The sequence below is a fragment of the Orbicella faveolata genome, unplaced genomic scaffold (assembly GCF_042242905.1).
Source record: "Orbicella faveolata isolate gen_17 unplaced genomic scaffold, um_ofav_v1 contig_35, whole genome shotgun sequence".
Lineage (NCBI taxonomy): Eukaryota > Metazoa > Cnidaria > Anthozoa > Scleractinia > Merulinidae > Orbicella > Orbicella faveolata.
Window position 1 is genome coordinate 2,209,391 of NW_028301564.1, and position 15,727 is coordinate 2,225,117.

At 39.7% G+C, this 15,727-nt stretch overlaps 3 protein-coding genes and 1 non-coding gene across 4 annotated transcripts; 1 reads left to right on the plus strand and 3 right to left on the minus strand.

Moving 5' to 3' along the window:
- Nucleotides 1-1,165: 1,165 nt before the first annotated feature.
- On the minus strand, nucleotides 1,166-5,281 carry LOC110048415 (small ribosomal subunit protein eS1). Its single transcript, XM_020754204.2, has 6 exons — nucleotides 5,168-5,281; nucleotides 4,787-4,890; nucleotides 3,726-3,913; nucleotides 2,836-3,044; nucleotides 2,302-2,411; nucleotides 1,166-1,330 (listed from the first exon to the last, which is right to left on the minus strand). Exons 1-6 carry the CDS (start codon nucleotides 5,224-5,226, stop codon nucleotides 1,218-1,220), a joined length of 783 nt encoding a protein of 260 aa, XP_020609863.1. The 5' UTR covers nucleotides 5,227-5,281; the 3' UTR covers nucleotides 1,166-1,217.
- A 20-nt stretch (nucleotides 5,282-5,301) lies between these two features.
- On the plus strand, nucleotides 5,302-8,926 carry LOC110048380 (uncharacterized). Its single transcript, XM_020754168.2, has 5 exons — nucleotides 5,302-6,498; nucleotides 6,945-7,074; nucleotides 7,423-7,529; nucleotides 7,740-7,836; nucleotides 8,554-8,926. The coding sequence occupies exons 1-5, from the start codon at nucleotides 5,414-5,416 to the stop codon at nucleotides 8,674-8,676; spliced, it is 1,542 nt and encodes a 513-aa protein (XP_020609827.2). The 5' UTR covers nucleotides 5,302-5,413; the 3' UTR covers nucleotides 8,677-8,926.
- A 682-nt stretch (nucleotides 8,927-9,608) lies between these two features.
- LOC110048414 (tripeptidyl-peptidase 1-like) lies at nucleotides 9,609-11,636 on the minus strand. The gene has a single exon (XM_020754203.2). It carries the CDS (start codon nucleotides 11,594-11,596, stop codon nucleotides 9,842-9,844), a length of 1,755 nt encoding a protein of 584 aa, XP_020609862.2. The 5' UTR covers nucleotides 11,597-11,636; the 3' UTR covers nucleotides 9,609-9,841.
- A 1,053-nt stretch (nucleotides 11,637-12,689) lies between these two features.
- Trnap-agg (transfer RNA proline (anticodon AGG)) lies at nucleotides 12,690-12,761 on the minus strand. Its single transcript has one exon. It is a non-coding gene; the product is annotated as a tRNA-Pro (tRNA).
- Between the last annotated feature and the right edge of the window lie 2,966 nt (nucleotides 12,762-15,727).

A 15,727-nucleotide genomic window follows, 5' to 3' on the forward strand; every position in this document is an offset into this window, starting at 1 on the left:
AATTTTCACTTCCGGTTGGGTCCGAAACCGCGGGGGGTTGGGACCTGGAACTAGTTAGGATCTGACGTCAAAACAAGATCTACATATCTTTCGAAAATATTTGTAATTTCACACCAAAATTGGTACTACGCTTGATTGCCTAATTCCTAGTGTATTGCAATGATTTGTTTCTTTTCTGTTTGTTTGGTTCGAAAAATAAGTCGAGGTCTTGATTTCTTAGGCTGCGAATGTAGACATATTTCCGACTGTCGCTTGCCGGACATACGTCTGCGTTCGCAAGGTACGATTTCTCGGTGGTAAACCAAAAGGATCACGGCGTACAGTGAAATGTTCATCGAAGAACCTCCCTATATTTGTGGAAATCACCAAAAAGTTGACCTCCCTTAGGTAGATATCTCCGAGTAAAAACTAGACAAGAAATATAAAATTGCCGAAAAGAAAACTTCCGCCCCCTGTATTTTTCGGTTCATCTAGCGAAGTACCTCCCGCAGGTTGATATAACTCAGCTCGCCTTGTTTCCTCCCAGTATACCCCACTACAAACCTGTTCACAAGCTAGTGAACAATAGAAAATGTCTAAGGTTTACAGCAACGCCTCAATGAGTATATTATTTCTTGTTGCATTAAAATTTAGCCAGGTGATTACATTACTAGTACCGGTGGAGGTTCAACCTCGTTCCCAGGGTCCTCTCTCTTTTTTCCTTCCTTCTTTACCGTGGGAGGAAGATAGGACTCTGGGAACTAGGTTACGTGGTCGTTTGTGATTAGTTTAATCCGCATTTCCACAGTTTTCAGACAAATTCAGTCAGCCACTAAATTCAGGCTACAACTAAACTAAGGTTTTCAAGAGGACACGATTTTCTCGTGGAGCTCCATGCTGGTCAATGTCCCTCTGCCAGTGAACAATCAAAACTAGCATGCCCAGAAAATGACCTCTGGTTCCCAAGAATCATAGGGGAATAGGATTTTGAAAACAATTGACCCAACTAATGCTGTTGCTTGACACCAACGCATTTCACACTACATATAAATTACAACCACTCAAATATCATGATTTTAAAACAATTTTGCATCATAAGATGATCCTTCCCCCGGGGTCACAGAACTGTGACTGGGCTATTAAAATACAAAACCAAATAAAATAAACACAACCATGCAAAAAGAAACTCTTTTCTTTCAGAAGTTTAATTTGCTATGTTCAATTTTTGCTGATTGTTTTTACACAGACTCTTGCACAGGTGGTTCAAAGCTGTCTCGTTCAATTTTGGTGCCACTTTCATCTGTGCTGCTGTGGGCTGCTCCCTCACCATGCATCTCCATCAACTTGCCAACTGTAGAAAAATAAAGCATGTTTGAATCAGTCAGTCAGAATAATTGAGCAGAAAATGTCTATACCTTCCTACACAAAGGTCTTTCGGTTATAACCTGGCCGCAGTCTCTGGTAGTATTTATTGAATCCACATTCCAATCGTACATGTGAATCATCAAAATGAATTTTTTTTTACCTGCCTTTCTAATAGTAAAAGCCACAGTGTTCGGGTTGTTGTTAGCTACCTGTGAAAATCTCCACCTACTTCATGATGTCAGCTGGCTACTCCGCTGAGTCAATTCCCTCTTTGAGACGAGCCTGCTGGGAATCATGGTAGTTGTTTTCATCATCTTGGAATGGATATTTGTTTTCATGAATACAACTACCATCATTCCCTGCAGACGCATCTCATACAGAGAATTAGCCACTTTCTGCTTATTTAGCCACCGACTTTACACTTGTAAACAAAATCAGGCAATGAGCAACAAGTGCCAAGATTCTTTAATGAGAAATACTCCTACAGAAATTTAATCCTCCTTTCCCTGAGATATCCCCCCACCATGACAAGCACTGTTGAGTATATTTCCTATCTCCAAGTAGTATGAGATTGTTCTCATGAGCTCATTTTAACCCACTGTTTAAAGACAACTACATGTACTTTTAACAAAGGTGTCACAAGAAGTCTGTTTTCAAGGGTTATTACAGCTTACTGCACCCATATTCACAATTAGCCAATCAGAAGCCGTGGCGGCTGTCCTGATATCCTGTGATATCAATGACCTGGTATGGCTACGATATAATGGTCACATTGCCGAATTTGGGTACATTAGCATATCAGGCTTGTTTGGTCTTGTCATGAGTATTTTGGCTCGACTACGTCTTGCCAAAACAAGAACCCTGGCTCGGCCAAACTCACCTGATATGATGCCAAAGTGTACCAAAAAGGTACGATTAAATATAAAAAGCATGTAAAATTATTAAAAGACAACTCACTGTCAAATTTCGGCTTCTTCAGAACCTTGACCTTCCTGATGAAAACATCATGAAGAGGGTAGATGGATTGGCAGGCCTTCTCAATGTCTCGGCCAAAGGCATCTGGGATTCTGCCATCAGGAAACAAATATAAATATGAACCATTCAACTATAACACAATCAGTTGTGTAAATGACAACCTCTTTATTTGAAAATTTTCCAGTCATGCTTCTTGATCTACCAAGTAACTCACAAACTACAGTTTAAGTATTATACCCTTCCTCTCATTCGACGTTAACAATTGGAAGGATTTCATGCAAAAAGGGAGTACATCGCTTTTTGGGCCTATTTTCATTTTTTGCAGGAATGAGCTAATTTTTGGCAGACTGACTTGTTTTGACAAGAAAAGCATCATTCCGTAATTTTGCTGATTTGTGCTTCATTTTCAAGAAATAGTTCGATCCTGCAAAAAATGAAAATCAGTCCAAAAGTGATATATACCCTTACTGCACAAAATCCTTCAATTGATAATGTTCACATAGTTAAGATACTCACAGCTTATTGACTGCATCTTTGAGGTCACCAGTGCTGACATCACGAGTGATGATGTCGACCATCTTCTTACGGATGGCCTTCACTTGTGAATGCTTGGCATAAGCTGTTTTCTTAATTTGATTTTGCCTTTTCTTGGTGAAACCAATACAGAACAACCTGAGCAGGTAGCCATCGGTGGTTTTAACATCGACAGCTGCTTCAATTAAGGTCTACAAGAGATAAAGAGATGGAGTCAGCAAATACTTGTTTAGCCTGTTTACTGCTCCTGATATGTAACCAAGGGTGCATTTGTTTAGGAAAATCCAACATTGAATTCCTTAATCCAAAAGCAGATTTTGCATTTCTTTACTAATCAGATTAATCCAAGATTACAATGAATGGCTTAACTGTGTTATGAAATGTGCAGTTCCGAAAATATCCATACCCATCCCATGGAAAGTCACTGGAAATTCTGATGGCGGGGGAGGTGTCAAATAACAAAATCTTTATAGGGTAGTATGGAGATAAACTGGAATTTTATGGAGGGATGAGGGGTCCAAACTGAAAAACCTTCCAGGGGGAATGCATAGTTTCTGGAATGACACAATCTAAGCAAGATTGGTATATTCAGCTAGGAAAGTAGTACCACTTAGATTTCCAAAATACATACTGATTTTCATTCATGGAAAGTACTATATGCTTTTAGACCAATTACATTTACGTGTACAGAGAAATATCAGTGCATGTTATCACAAGAAAACATTTCTACAAATGTACATGTATGTATACATTGAACTGAACTTTAATGAAATGCCACCTTGGCTGCATGTAAACATACTTCCATCAAGAACAGGTCTTACTACAAAAATGCCAGACATTCCCAAATGGCAATTTTATGGACAACAACTTACCTGCCATTTCTTGACCAGCGACCTAAGCTTGTCTGTGGTCATGTCCATGCCATGGAAGTTGGTAAGGCAGTTCTTTCCCTGGACATCCTCACAAATCAGTTTAAACTTCCTGAACGCAACCTCATCATTCTGAAGGTCAGCCAGTGATGCTTCAAACACACGTCCCTTGAGACCATCAGAAGCAATTTCTGTGTGAAGAGTAATAAATACAATTTCTCCTTTGCTACTAGCAAATGTTACCAGACATTCGATAGTGGGCAGATCTTTTAACTTTACAATCTATCATAAACTATATTTATGACATTTTAGAAGTTAAAGACTGTAAATAATTTTACACAGTATGCGACCTTTAAAAATCTCTCAAAGAATTTGGAACACTGTGTTCTAATGACTTCTTTTAATTTTCTTCTTTACTTCTGTTCTCCACTAACAGCCACTTTTTTGTCCCAGTGAATGGTCCATACATTCACTCTTATTTTAACCTCTCTACAACAGCCACCTCTCCAAGTTTACCTCTTGACAACAGTCCGTTAATGAATCAGTGACTGACAAACAGTGTACACAAAACACCACTATTTTTATTGTTAAAGGCCACAAAACTTGATCCATACCACAAGTCACTGGGCTCTGTTTCTGATTTACGATATATTTTCATTGCATTACCTATTTAAATGCTACACTACACATTTTCTAGACAAAAAAATGCTACACCCCTGAAAAAAACAGAAAAAAAACACCCCTATTTCCCCATAACAACCACCTCTCCACACTGGTCACTTTCTTCTGTCCCTAAGGTGGCTGTTACTGAGAGGTTTGGCTGTATTTGCATAAATTCAATTACTCTACCAAGTCTGAAAGAGATCACACACAGAAAAACGCAATCTCGACTGTATTTTCTTTTCTTGCGAAAAGCTATTTTTCATTGTGCATCATCTCTTTCGACTCCCAGTTCTGCCATACAAAAAAGGGAACTTGAAAAGTTGTATACCTTACACCCAAAACTAACCAAACCATCGTTACGACTGGCTGAATTGCTAAGTGTCATGTACAGTATTACTTACTAGTTCCAGTTGTTCTGGTCACCATGGTTTTGCCGATCTGTCTGATGGTGAACATGGACGGAGCTTTGACATCATACCAATCTTTCTTGGTAAAGGGATCAACGCTAATAAAAACGACAGATTTAACACATAAGGGCGTCATAAAAAAGTGACACCATGCACAATATTAAAATTTTCCATTTCTAAAACATTTTGTCCACATTCAAAGTAAAACAGTCGAATACAAGTACTAGGCGCAGTGTAATTGAACAATAACACCAAATGTACATCCAGTTGAATCCATTGCATATTCTCGCCATCCACCGATTCTCGTTCAGTAAAATGCTTCTCATGTAATGTAGCAATAGTTTTACGATGACATAAATCAGTGACACCACTCACATCTTCTTTTTAAGTCCCTTTTTTCCTTTGGTCAGTCTCTTATTTTTTCCCACCGCCATGATGGATCGTGGATCGAGCAGAAGAGGACCTTCGGAGCCTCGGCCTGACGCAAATCACATATGATTATCGCTGACCGCATAAAACCATTTTTCAAACATGGTGGATGCCCGTGGTTTTTCGAGATCTCTACAAAACACCATTAAAATTATGTATATTTAGCCTGCAAGGGTGACATAACACAACAGTATGCAAAGCTCCTTCGACGTTTTAGAGTGGGAAAGTACATCCAAGGCGCAGGATTGCCTTGTTCATCAACTCTTCGGCGATATCTCGACAAGTAAGCTTAGCACGTGTTCAGCTGTTTTAGAGGCAGCAAATCAAGTGAATGCTTCAAAGGCAGAAAAAAGGAAAGCCTTGAAGAACGAAGAGCGTACGGGAAAACTTAAAAAGAAGCGAAAAGACAAGAGACAAAAGAATAAATTTAAACAAGTTCAAGAAGTAAGTTCTGAGCACACTGCTGCAGAATTTAAAGAACCAGTTTTATTGAGTACAAACAATGAAAAATCTAATGGACATGAAAGAAAGAGAGCAAAGAAAAAAAGAAGAAATGATGAAACTAAAGAAAAAGATGTCAGTAGCAAAAAAGGAAAGAAAAATGTTAAAACTGATCAAAAGTTTAACTCTCAGCTAACACGGGAAAGAGATAGCCAATCAGGAACTGTCTGTGATGATGAGATTATCTCTACTAAAGGAACCAATCAAAGGGCTAGTATTGACAGTGTCAATCAGTGTCAATCAGAGACTGTCAATTCTGCAACCCCACTAGATGCAGATATAGAAAAAATCCTTAGCTCCATTGAAGGACCAAGCAAGTGTGACAGTGAAAAGGTAGAGAAAAGAAAGAAAAGAAAGAAAAGAAGAATGGATGGTAGCAAAGATCATTCTGAGCTTCTAGATATGGGAGAAAGCACTTCAGAAGGTACTCATAAGCACGGAAAAAGAAAGAAAACTTGCAAACTTGAACAAGATAGTTGTTGTGACAAACAAATAAGTAAACACAGCCCAGAGCTCAATGACAGAAACAGTAGTATTTTGAGCTCCCCTGCTCCTCGGAATAAGTCAAGCCTCCAAGAAAAGATGACAAAGCAGTTGGAATCTTCAAGGTTTAGATGGATAAATCAACAGTTATACACTACAACAGGAGATGAGGCAGTAGCAATGTTTTCTAAAGATCCAAACTTGTTTGATATTTATCACAGAGGTTTCACCAATCAGGTCAAACTGTGGCCCATCAATCCTGTCAACAACATCATAGAATGGTTGAAGAAGAGGTAAAGACATAAATATATTGTTGACGTTCTCTTAGGTGACCACCTTGAGAATTTAAGAAGTGGTTGTAACCAGATTGGGTCTTTTATGAGCATAACATGTAAGCAACCACACACTGACACAATGGACTGGTTACTAACCAGAGTGTTTGGTATAAAGTTTTATACCTCAGTCTCAGAGCATTTGCATTTTATTGCATCCGTGCTCAATGCTCAAGTTAATCTCAGTCTACGCTTTGTCCCTCTCATCTCTTGAGGAGATAAGATAAGATAAGATACAAGTTAATTGTGTAAATACACCTACATGGAGGTATAAAGTTAGAGTGAGCTGCCACAACCCAGACATAAACATCACACTATCCAGCTTTCAGGGTATTACATGTATACAAACAAACAAGTTTTCACACAGGTTACAAATTTAGAAATAATATTTCTCTTTTGGTCTTTAGGTCAACATCACAAGTAGTTGCAGATTTTGGCTGTGGAGAAGCAATCATTGCCCAAAGTGTTGTAAATAAAGTACATTCATTTGATCTTGTAGCCAAGAATGAGTTTGTGACTGCATGCAACATGGCAAAGGTTGGTTAAATTAAAAAGAAAATAATAATAATGATAATAATAATGATACTGATAATGATAATGTTAGTGATAACGTTAATGATAATGATAATGATAATGATTTATGATAATGATAATGATAATGATAATGATAATGATAATAATAATAATAATAATAATGTGCATTTACAGATGCATTCACACAGGTGACCAACACCCAGGGAAGACAGATTTGTTAGTAGTAATTTTCACATTTAATGTGGAAGAGAAATCCTGACAGACAATGTTATTAACCTTGGTTAAGCTTGTTAGTCTGAAGCTAATACCCTTATTGGAACTTAATTAAGACTTTTGAATGTCTTTTCCCAGGTCCCCTTAAGCTCCGCAAGTGTTGATGTCGCTGTGTTTTGTCTTTCCTTGATGGGAACGAACCTGGTGGATTTCTTGAGAGAAGCTCATAGAGTTCTCAAACCAGGGTACAGTAGAGACTCTTTGCTCCTCATTTGTACACATATCTTAAGACAAATACTTGGTCTTCATGCGAGGTTGACTTGTTAGGATAAAAGCAATGATGGTAAATATTATGTATATTTATGCATCATTATGTCGTATTCCAATGTCACAGCCTAAACTGTTGGATTGCCAGGTACTCATTATCGTGTGTGATGCCGTTAATCTTATGATAGGGGTATTCTTAAAGTTGCTGAAGTGGCCAGTCGTATAAATGACACAGCACAATTTACCAAGGCACTCTCAAAACTGGGATATAAACTCCAAAATGAGGTATGTCTTTCCAGTAATGGATAGACTGTGAGCAGTCTCTCTATTACTTAAAATTCCATGGGGAAGAATGTAAAGAAGAACACAACACAAGTGAGCGGTCAGTGCGACATGCAAAGCCATGAGTAGCACAGGTGTCGGGCATCTCTTTTTACTCGTCTTCCAACACCCATGCTACTCATGACTCGGGGCTTCACCACGTGCTACTTGCACGTCACATTCGCAGTCCTGCTCGCACGCTCACTTGTTTTGCGTTCTTCCTCACAGATTTTCAAGCAAGAGACTGTTTGCAATCTATAAGCAATGGAAATTAGGCTTTGTGCTAAATTACATGTACCATCTTCGCCCAGTACCATATCTATAGACTGTATACATGCAGAGCAGAAAAATGTTGCCCTTAAATTTAAGCAATAACTACTAACTCCATTACAAGCCAGGTGAAAATTTTCAGTTGCATGTCTGATCAGCCAGTAACAATTTAGTCAATGTGTGCTCCATCATGCCATCAATGTAACACATACATATTATGGGCCCCTAACATTTAAACAAATGGTTCCTGTCAAAATTGAAATTATACTTCTTGGTTTTCAATCAGATTGTTTCGTAAAGAGAGATTTGGTTTAAATCAATGTCTGTCCTGATGATGAGTATCATTACGAGAACACACACATGCCTACTTAGGTTCACAGGCTAAATATATTGGTGTATTGTACCTCCTAGGACACTACAAACAAGATGTTTGTGATGTTTGATTTCATCAAGAGTAAGGATTGTGTGAAGTTAGTTCCATCAAAACAGCTGGAGGGCCTCAGTCTCAAGCCTTGTATTTACAAAAAACGGTAATTTACCGCAGACTTGTGGCACAAAAACAATTATTGAGCTCCAGGCCTTGGTTACTGACGATTATGCCTCGTCAGTATTATGAAAAGACTCAAATTTGCTGCAAAGACAGTATTCTGCACGGACAGTGGAGTAACTTTAATGATGTACACGACAATGTAGCTGTACTCCTGCAGTCACCATTCCAAACTCTTTAGCAGTTCTTTGAACACAAATATTTTGTTTGAGGATCATTGTTACAAAAAAAAAAGAATTTGTGCTGCTAATTTACTTTGGCTACCCTGCAAGCAGTTGGTTTCTCTTATGCCGAACGTTCAGCATAGGAGAAACCAACTGCTCGCAGGGTAACTGGCAAACTTGAAGAGGTAAAAGGATGACTCAGAGATGATTAAAAAGAAAGGAAAACCTCTAGCTAATAAGAGACAAAGTGTTTTCTCTCACTCTCCTGTATTTCCTCTGCCCTTCAGCTTTGTAGCAAGACATCTGAGGATGAGTAAATGTCAAATGAAAACAAAGTTTCTTTCAAGCTGAAAATATATCGTTTGATCCCATTGGCCCATCAGGTCTGTGCTTATCTGTCCAGTGTTCATACCATGAAGTGGCTAGGAGAATTTCTACTCCTCCCTGGTACCCATTTATACACCTGGTTGGAGAGAGGCACTGGGGAACACAACACCGCCAGGGCTTGAACCCAGACCCCCCAATCCAGAGTCCAGAGCCCCACCCCACCCCGGCACTTTTGTTCAAAAGTAAAAGTTCCTAAACAGCATCATACTGCATCAGCTTATGTTACACTCATGCATATGTACTTGTGAAAAACACCCTCAAGAGAACTGTGTCTTGCCCAGGAACATAATGCAAAGATCCTGGTGAGGATTGAACACCGCAAAAGGAGGAATTAGTAAGTTGAAATGAAGCACAATGCACAAAGCCAATGAAATTGCAATTTCTTTTTATTAGCAATCTTAGTACAAACAATGTATTTACTAATTTTCCCACACAGGCTACAAGGTATCAATGTGGATATTTTCAATCCTTTTTTTAAGACATGATATAATTGAATATTTGAATAAAAATTCTCTTAATTAACTTTTGCTTGCAAGCTTTGTATGCTACCAGGTAATACAACGTGGACCTATAAAAAATCAATGGAACTTTCTTTCAAACCTCATTGGCTACTAATAGCAGCTTTCACTAATGCCGGAAAGTTTGGACTGCCAGAACCAGTGACTGGATCCCAGCCAGTTGCAGCATAAAACCCAGTATCCTCACTCAGACAGCCTTCATTGTGCCCAGTTGTGACATCATACATTCCTGCTGCATTCTGATACAAGAACGGATTCAAGAAACCCAAGGGGGGCTTGTTGTTGTTCAAACGTGCATCATTTATCAAGGAAATGATACCAGCAACAGTCGGAGTAGAGGCTGAAGTTCCCATCACACCTGGCACAGGAACTAGGTTATTGACAATCCAGAAGTGATTACACAGCGCTGCAATGTCAGGGAATCCACGGCCATTTGGATTAAAGTATGAAGTCGGGGGAATGTGGGGACCCGTTTTCAGATAATTTTCAACCACATCTGTTTGATAGGATGGGCGGGGAAATACATTGCTGAACCCTCCACCACTAATTTCATAAGCGTACTCACCAGACACAGTGAATGGATCATTAAATGCTGTGCCGCCAACTGTGGTAACATAGGGAGATGATGAAGGATACATAGGACGGAATTTCTTCTTTTTGCAACCAGCCCCATTGTCGCCGCTTGCAAAAAGAAAAGTGAGGCCTCGAACACCGGCCTTTTGGAATTCCACATTGATTCTGTTCATGTAATCTACATCAAGTGTATCTTCATTGTCACTGTAGCTGACACTATGTACCCAGGGCACTTTTGGATGATTGCTCACATCTACAAGCCACTCTAAAAAGGGTTCTTGTGATTCATGGCGTCCGCCAGTGCTCCAGAACCAAGTTGGTACCATAGCGCCAATACTCATTATGTACTGCGTGTCAAGGCTCGCTTCAATGCCAGAACGTCCACTGTCTGGGCCAATCACTTCCGTCATTTTTTCCAGATGTTTGAAGGAACCGCCGAAGAGAGTAAAGAACTCTGTTAAATCCCCAGGGTTGAAGTACTGTTCCAGAAATTGAGCCACAGACTGGCTGTTGTTTGGATGAGTGCCAACAGTATCAGAGACATTATAGCGCTCTCGTAAAACACTTGGGAACACACCGATGTGTATCTGGTCCTTGTCTTGTGGTTTGGAAGATTCCATACTGTCAACAATCTCCTCCTCAGAAAGCCTAGAGAAAGATGGGCCATTGACCGTAGGGAAATGTAGCACCCCGCCTACAAAGTCTAAATGAGGAGCGACACTCACTGGTACAGAATAATGTTCCACCGAGCGGATAACAGGCCTCGATAGTTTGGAGTGTCTGAAACGGTAAAACCTAGCTCCAACAAGTATTGCTTCTGCAGCTTCACAAGACATTTGGCAGGTCATGAAATCTTTCGTGAGCACTGTCATACAGTCGCTCGGGCGGACTCCATGTCTTCCCAGCCACGCCTTGACGGCTGCAAGAGTCGCTTGAGATGGCGCTATAAGCCTTGTTAGGTTGGATAAGGAAAAGTGATTGCCGTACTCGGAAGATCTTGGATCGGAAACCTCCCAGAAGTAACGTTCAAGTGATTCCAAGTTGCTCTGCTTCAGGGCGAAGGTAAGGAAAACATCTTCCGAAGGTGAAAGTCGATCATGCTTCTCCCAGCCGTCCTCTCGCCAAGCTTCGACATTATGCCTGTGTTCTAGAAAAACGTATCCTTCCGGTTTGGAGGAACATAGGCCGAGGAACGCGAGAAAAAAGGCAACGAAAACCACCTTTGCACCCTCCATCATAGAGCTAGAAGACTGCGTGCAAATCATGTGACGGTCCTGAAAAGTAGGACAAATCAAAAATTCCTAGAATGGCGTATTCTTTTTGACCAGCGGTTTCTAAATTCGAACCTATGTATATCCCGAGGGATCCCGAGGGTAAAATAGGTCTGCTATGCGTACATACCGGAAAAGAAACTAGACACAATTGGAACTTTATTAGCTTGATGTTCTTTTGATTTGCTAAACTTAATGGATAAGTTACAATTAATATGTAAGGTTATGGAGGTAAGTCTGCATAAGAGCCAAGTGAACCATCAAGCCGGAGCTTATCCCAGTTTCTGTAGCATGAAGCAACCAGGAGTATTTCTAGTCCCCCTGATGGGATTCTTCGGCTGAGCAGCAATTAAGAATGATCGCCGCCCATTCAAGTTTGTGTCCGGATTTTTCCAGTTCTGTGCTTGTCGGAAAAATAGCCTGCGTAGCAGGCGTATAAAGGGAAGGGGGCGGGGGAGGAGAAAGAGAATTCGGGGAAAAAAAACGGAGGAGTTCTCTTCCTCCCGGCTCCCCTCCCCATTAAACGTCTGCTACGCAGGCTGCGGAAAAAGGACTTTCTGTCGCAAACGACAATGAGTTCTCTTTCTATGGGGAAGAACGTTGATGGCATTTTTACCCTAATCTCTTGTTTTATTATATTTTTCTAGCCCTCGTGGGGATATGAACAAAACACGGAGCCCCATTTCATTGAATACCCCAGTTGGTACAACTGTAGGTGGAAAAGCCTCTACTCAGGCTAACAGGGGTGTTCTACTGGCTAACTGATTATCCTGAAGAGCACTGCTAGAGTAATGTGGAGGGTTTTTTAAGCATTTATCTACACTTTCCTGTAGACATCAAACCGAAATTGCGCACAGATGGAACCCCGTTTGCTGGGCAGGGGACACGCCTGTTACTGAACGAAGAAGGAGCTAGTCTTTTGCTGGCTGACAAGATGCGCTGTAGCACTTAGATCTTGCAATGGATTGAACAAGTTTGAATGAAAAAAGAGATAAATGAGTTTTTATTCATGCCACGTTTCCGAGGTTTGAATATTAACCTATTAAACAACTTGAGAAGAGCTCTTCGTCACAAAAACAAAATTTCTGGGCCTGTCCGGGAGTCGAACCCGGGACCTCTCGCACCCTAAGCGAGAATCATGCCACTAGACCAACAGGCCACGTTCACTAGAACCTTGAAATTTAAAAAATATAATATTTGGTGGTCACTGGTTAGGTCATATATTAATCATGTCAGTTTGTTTATCTGTATGTGTTTCTTATCAATTGATACACAGGTACCAGCAGTGATCTCGGGTATAACAAAAAGCATTATATGAAAATTCTGATTTAAAAAAACGCTATCAGGAAACATGCCAGCTTTAGTTTGTTTGCTTCTTTTGTTGAGTTCACGTCTTTTACGGTTAAGTTGAAGATTGACAGCTAAAAGGGGGAAGGCTTTGGTTGTAAGTTATAACAATAAACTGTTCGGTCACATTAATAGTTTCCACTGAAAGTACCTGGCATAGTGTCGGTGGGGTAGTCCGCATAAAACATCAGGGTCAACAAAAAGGGACTCGAACAATTATCCCCTTTTATTACATAGACACGAGTGTTTTATCAGAAAATACACCACTCGTCAAATAGGCCAGTTGCCTTTTGTCTTTGTGTCAAAACGAGTTTACGTGCGAAATCATTCATTTGAAAATGAGATCCGCCTACAGCTTCATTTTCATGCAAATTAAAGTCATTTTCATAAGAAAGGTTTTGCACGAAGACTCGTTTTGAAACAGAGGTACAAGGAAACTCGGAAATGACCCATTGAAATGAAAGTACATCCGGGACCCGAGTGGCTTATTACCGGCCATATATTCACTTGTGATGATATTGATGACGTCATTTCCCGCTTTTTGACGGTTGTTTTCGCAAACAGTCAGTTTGTCTACATACTAAAAAGAAAATGCACCGGCGCGGTGGCTTGAAGATATGATTTTATTATACCGTGCTAAAAATACGATTTTACTCGAAAATATACTTTTTATCTTTTTCCAAGCGGACACGATAACGAATCCTGCAATATGATTGGTTCTAAGCGCGGACCTGATTCTCGCAAAAGGTCCACAATTATAAAAGTGATTTGAGAGAGAGAGGAAAAAATAAATGAATTCATGATTTAAACTCACGACATGGACCTCCCAACCGGCAAATAACATATATATCTTCGCGTCTCCGTTTAATATCCTCTACAACTTTTACCTTCAAACCTAAGTACATGTTCCAATAATAAGACCTCAAATATATTTTGTTTGTGACAGTAAACGAAGCCAGCAAACAGTTTTGTCTCATTTGTCGAAAACAATTTTTTTGTATCATAGGGTTTTCACCGAATTCATTTGTTGTATGACATTGATGTTCCTTTACCATAGAAGGAAATAGTTCTTCTAACATTAAAAGGGAAAAAGAAGACGACAGGAAGTGACCCAAAAAAAAAAAGCCAATCTCTCCCCTGACCTTTCCTGGTCCGCTGTTCCGGCAGAAAAAGAACACCGTGTTTTCTTTCGGCGAAACAACACACCGTCTGTTTTCAAGTTTGAGAAAAGCAACATTTAAATCTTATTGAAGGAAGCTTCAAAAATTCCGCAAAAACAATGATTTTAACCCAGAAGTGAAAAAGCAATTACTAACATAGGGAAAGATTAAAAAAGACGGACGGACGGACGGACAAAACAAAATCAGTCATTCTGCCAAAATGTTTGTGATATGTGCTTAGTTTCAGCAAAAGTCGCACTTTTTTGCCGAGGTTAATGAACGAAAAGTGTACCAAAAATACACTGAAATTGCTGCTAGGACATCGTTACTATTTAAATCTTTATTTTCAAGTTAAGCGGTTTCTCGGTCCCGTGTGGTTTTGTCAAGGAGGCGGGTGAATCGGTAGCCTGAAATGTCAGTCATGTTGTGCTCTCAGCCTAATCCCCGGGCATTAGGCATCGGAAACCACATTGATACTGAAATCGTATCTGGTAAATGGTAACATAAAAACCATTTTTGGTATGTTTTTATAACCGCAAAATCGTTGCAACAGCACTTTTAGCGTCTCTGACAGACTTCCTCTGTTTCAGTAAAATACAGTCTAAATATCTTTTGCTCACGATAAGAAACTAATCACGTGCTGAATAGGCTTGCCACTTCCACGTCATAACATAAAATATAGGGGTAACCACGCGTTTTTTAAAGTTATTGATCCTTTTTTAAACTTTTTACGGTGCCCGTTACATTTTTCCCGTCACCTCCCCAGTAAGTAAAACATTTGCGTATCTCGCACTTGTTTTGCGCGCGCACGATGTCATCTGCAGGTACATGTTTACAGTTGGATTTCAGTATAATTTTCGACAGATGACAGCTAGTTTTTCAGCTGGAAGACGTTAACAGTAAGTGGTTGGCGATATGCTGCTATTCTGGTTTTTCTGGTTTAAGTATAGGTTCATTAAACTTGATTTGGTCCCAGCAGGAAAATTTTGCAAAAGTCGCACTTTCATTTCAAATTTGCAGCAGTCCTAAACTGAAGAAAAAAATACATGACTTTCATCCTGTTGTTTGAGGAAACCACATTGATACTGAAATCGTATCTTGGAGCCTTTCCGGGTCAAGGTACAAATTCGTTTTCTTAATCCACACACATTTCTCAGTGTTTAGTTGCGAAACTTTATTGAAAGAACGTTTTTTCTTTAACGTTCGGTAATCTGGCTGCGCTATAGCGTCGTAAGCCGAGTTTTTTTGACCAATCAAAATGTCCAACTCTTGAATTTATCTCTGGAAATTGTAAGTCGTATAGATATCTCATAACCCTATTTCTAATTTGGGAGAATAGACTTAAAATAAAACAAACGTCTTTTCCGATATTTGCGAGGTTTTGAAAATAGAGTTTTGGTTTTGGGAGGTCCCTCCTGGTTTTGGCACTCTAGTATGATTTTAGTCTCACGCATTAATGCTATACTCGGCGATTCAACTTGAAACCTTTTTGCTAAGTAAGGTCAGTAAGGAGTTGCCATACTGATGCAGTGAAAATAACAAAACGCACAATCCGAAGAACAGGAAAAAATTTGATGGACATGAGAAGAAACAAACCCAACAAATATGCTCTCTTGCG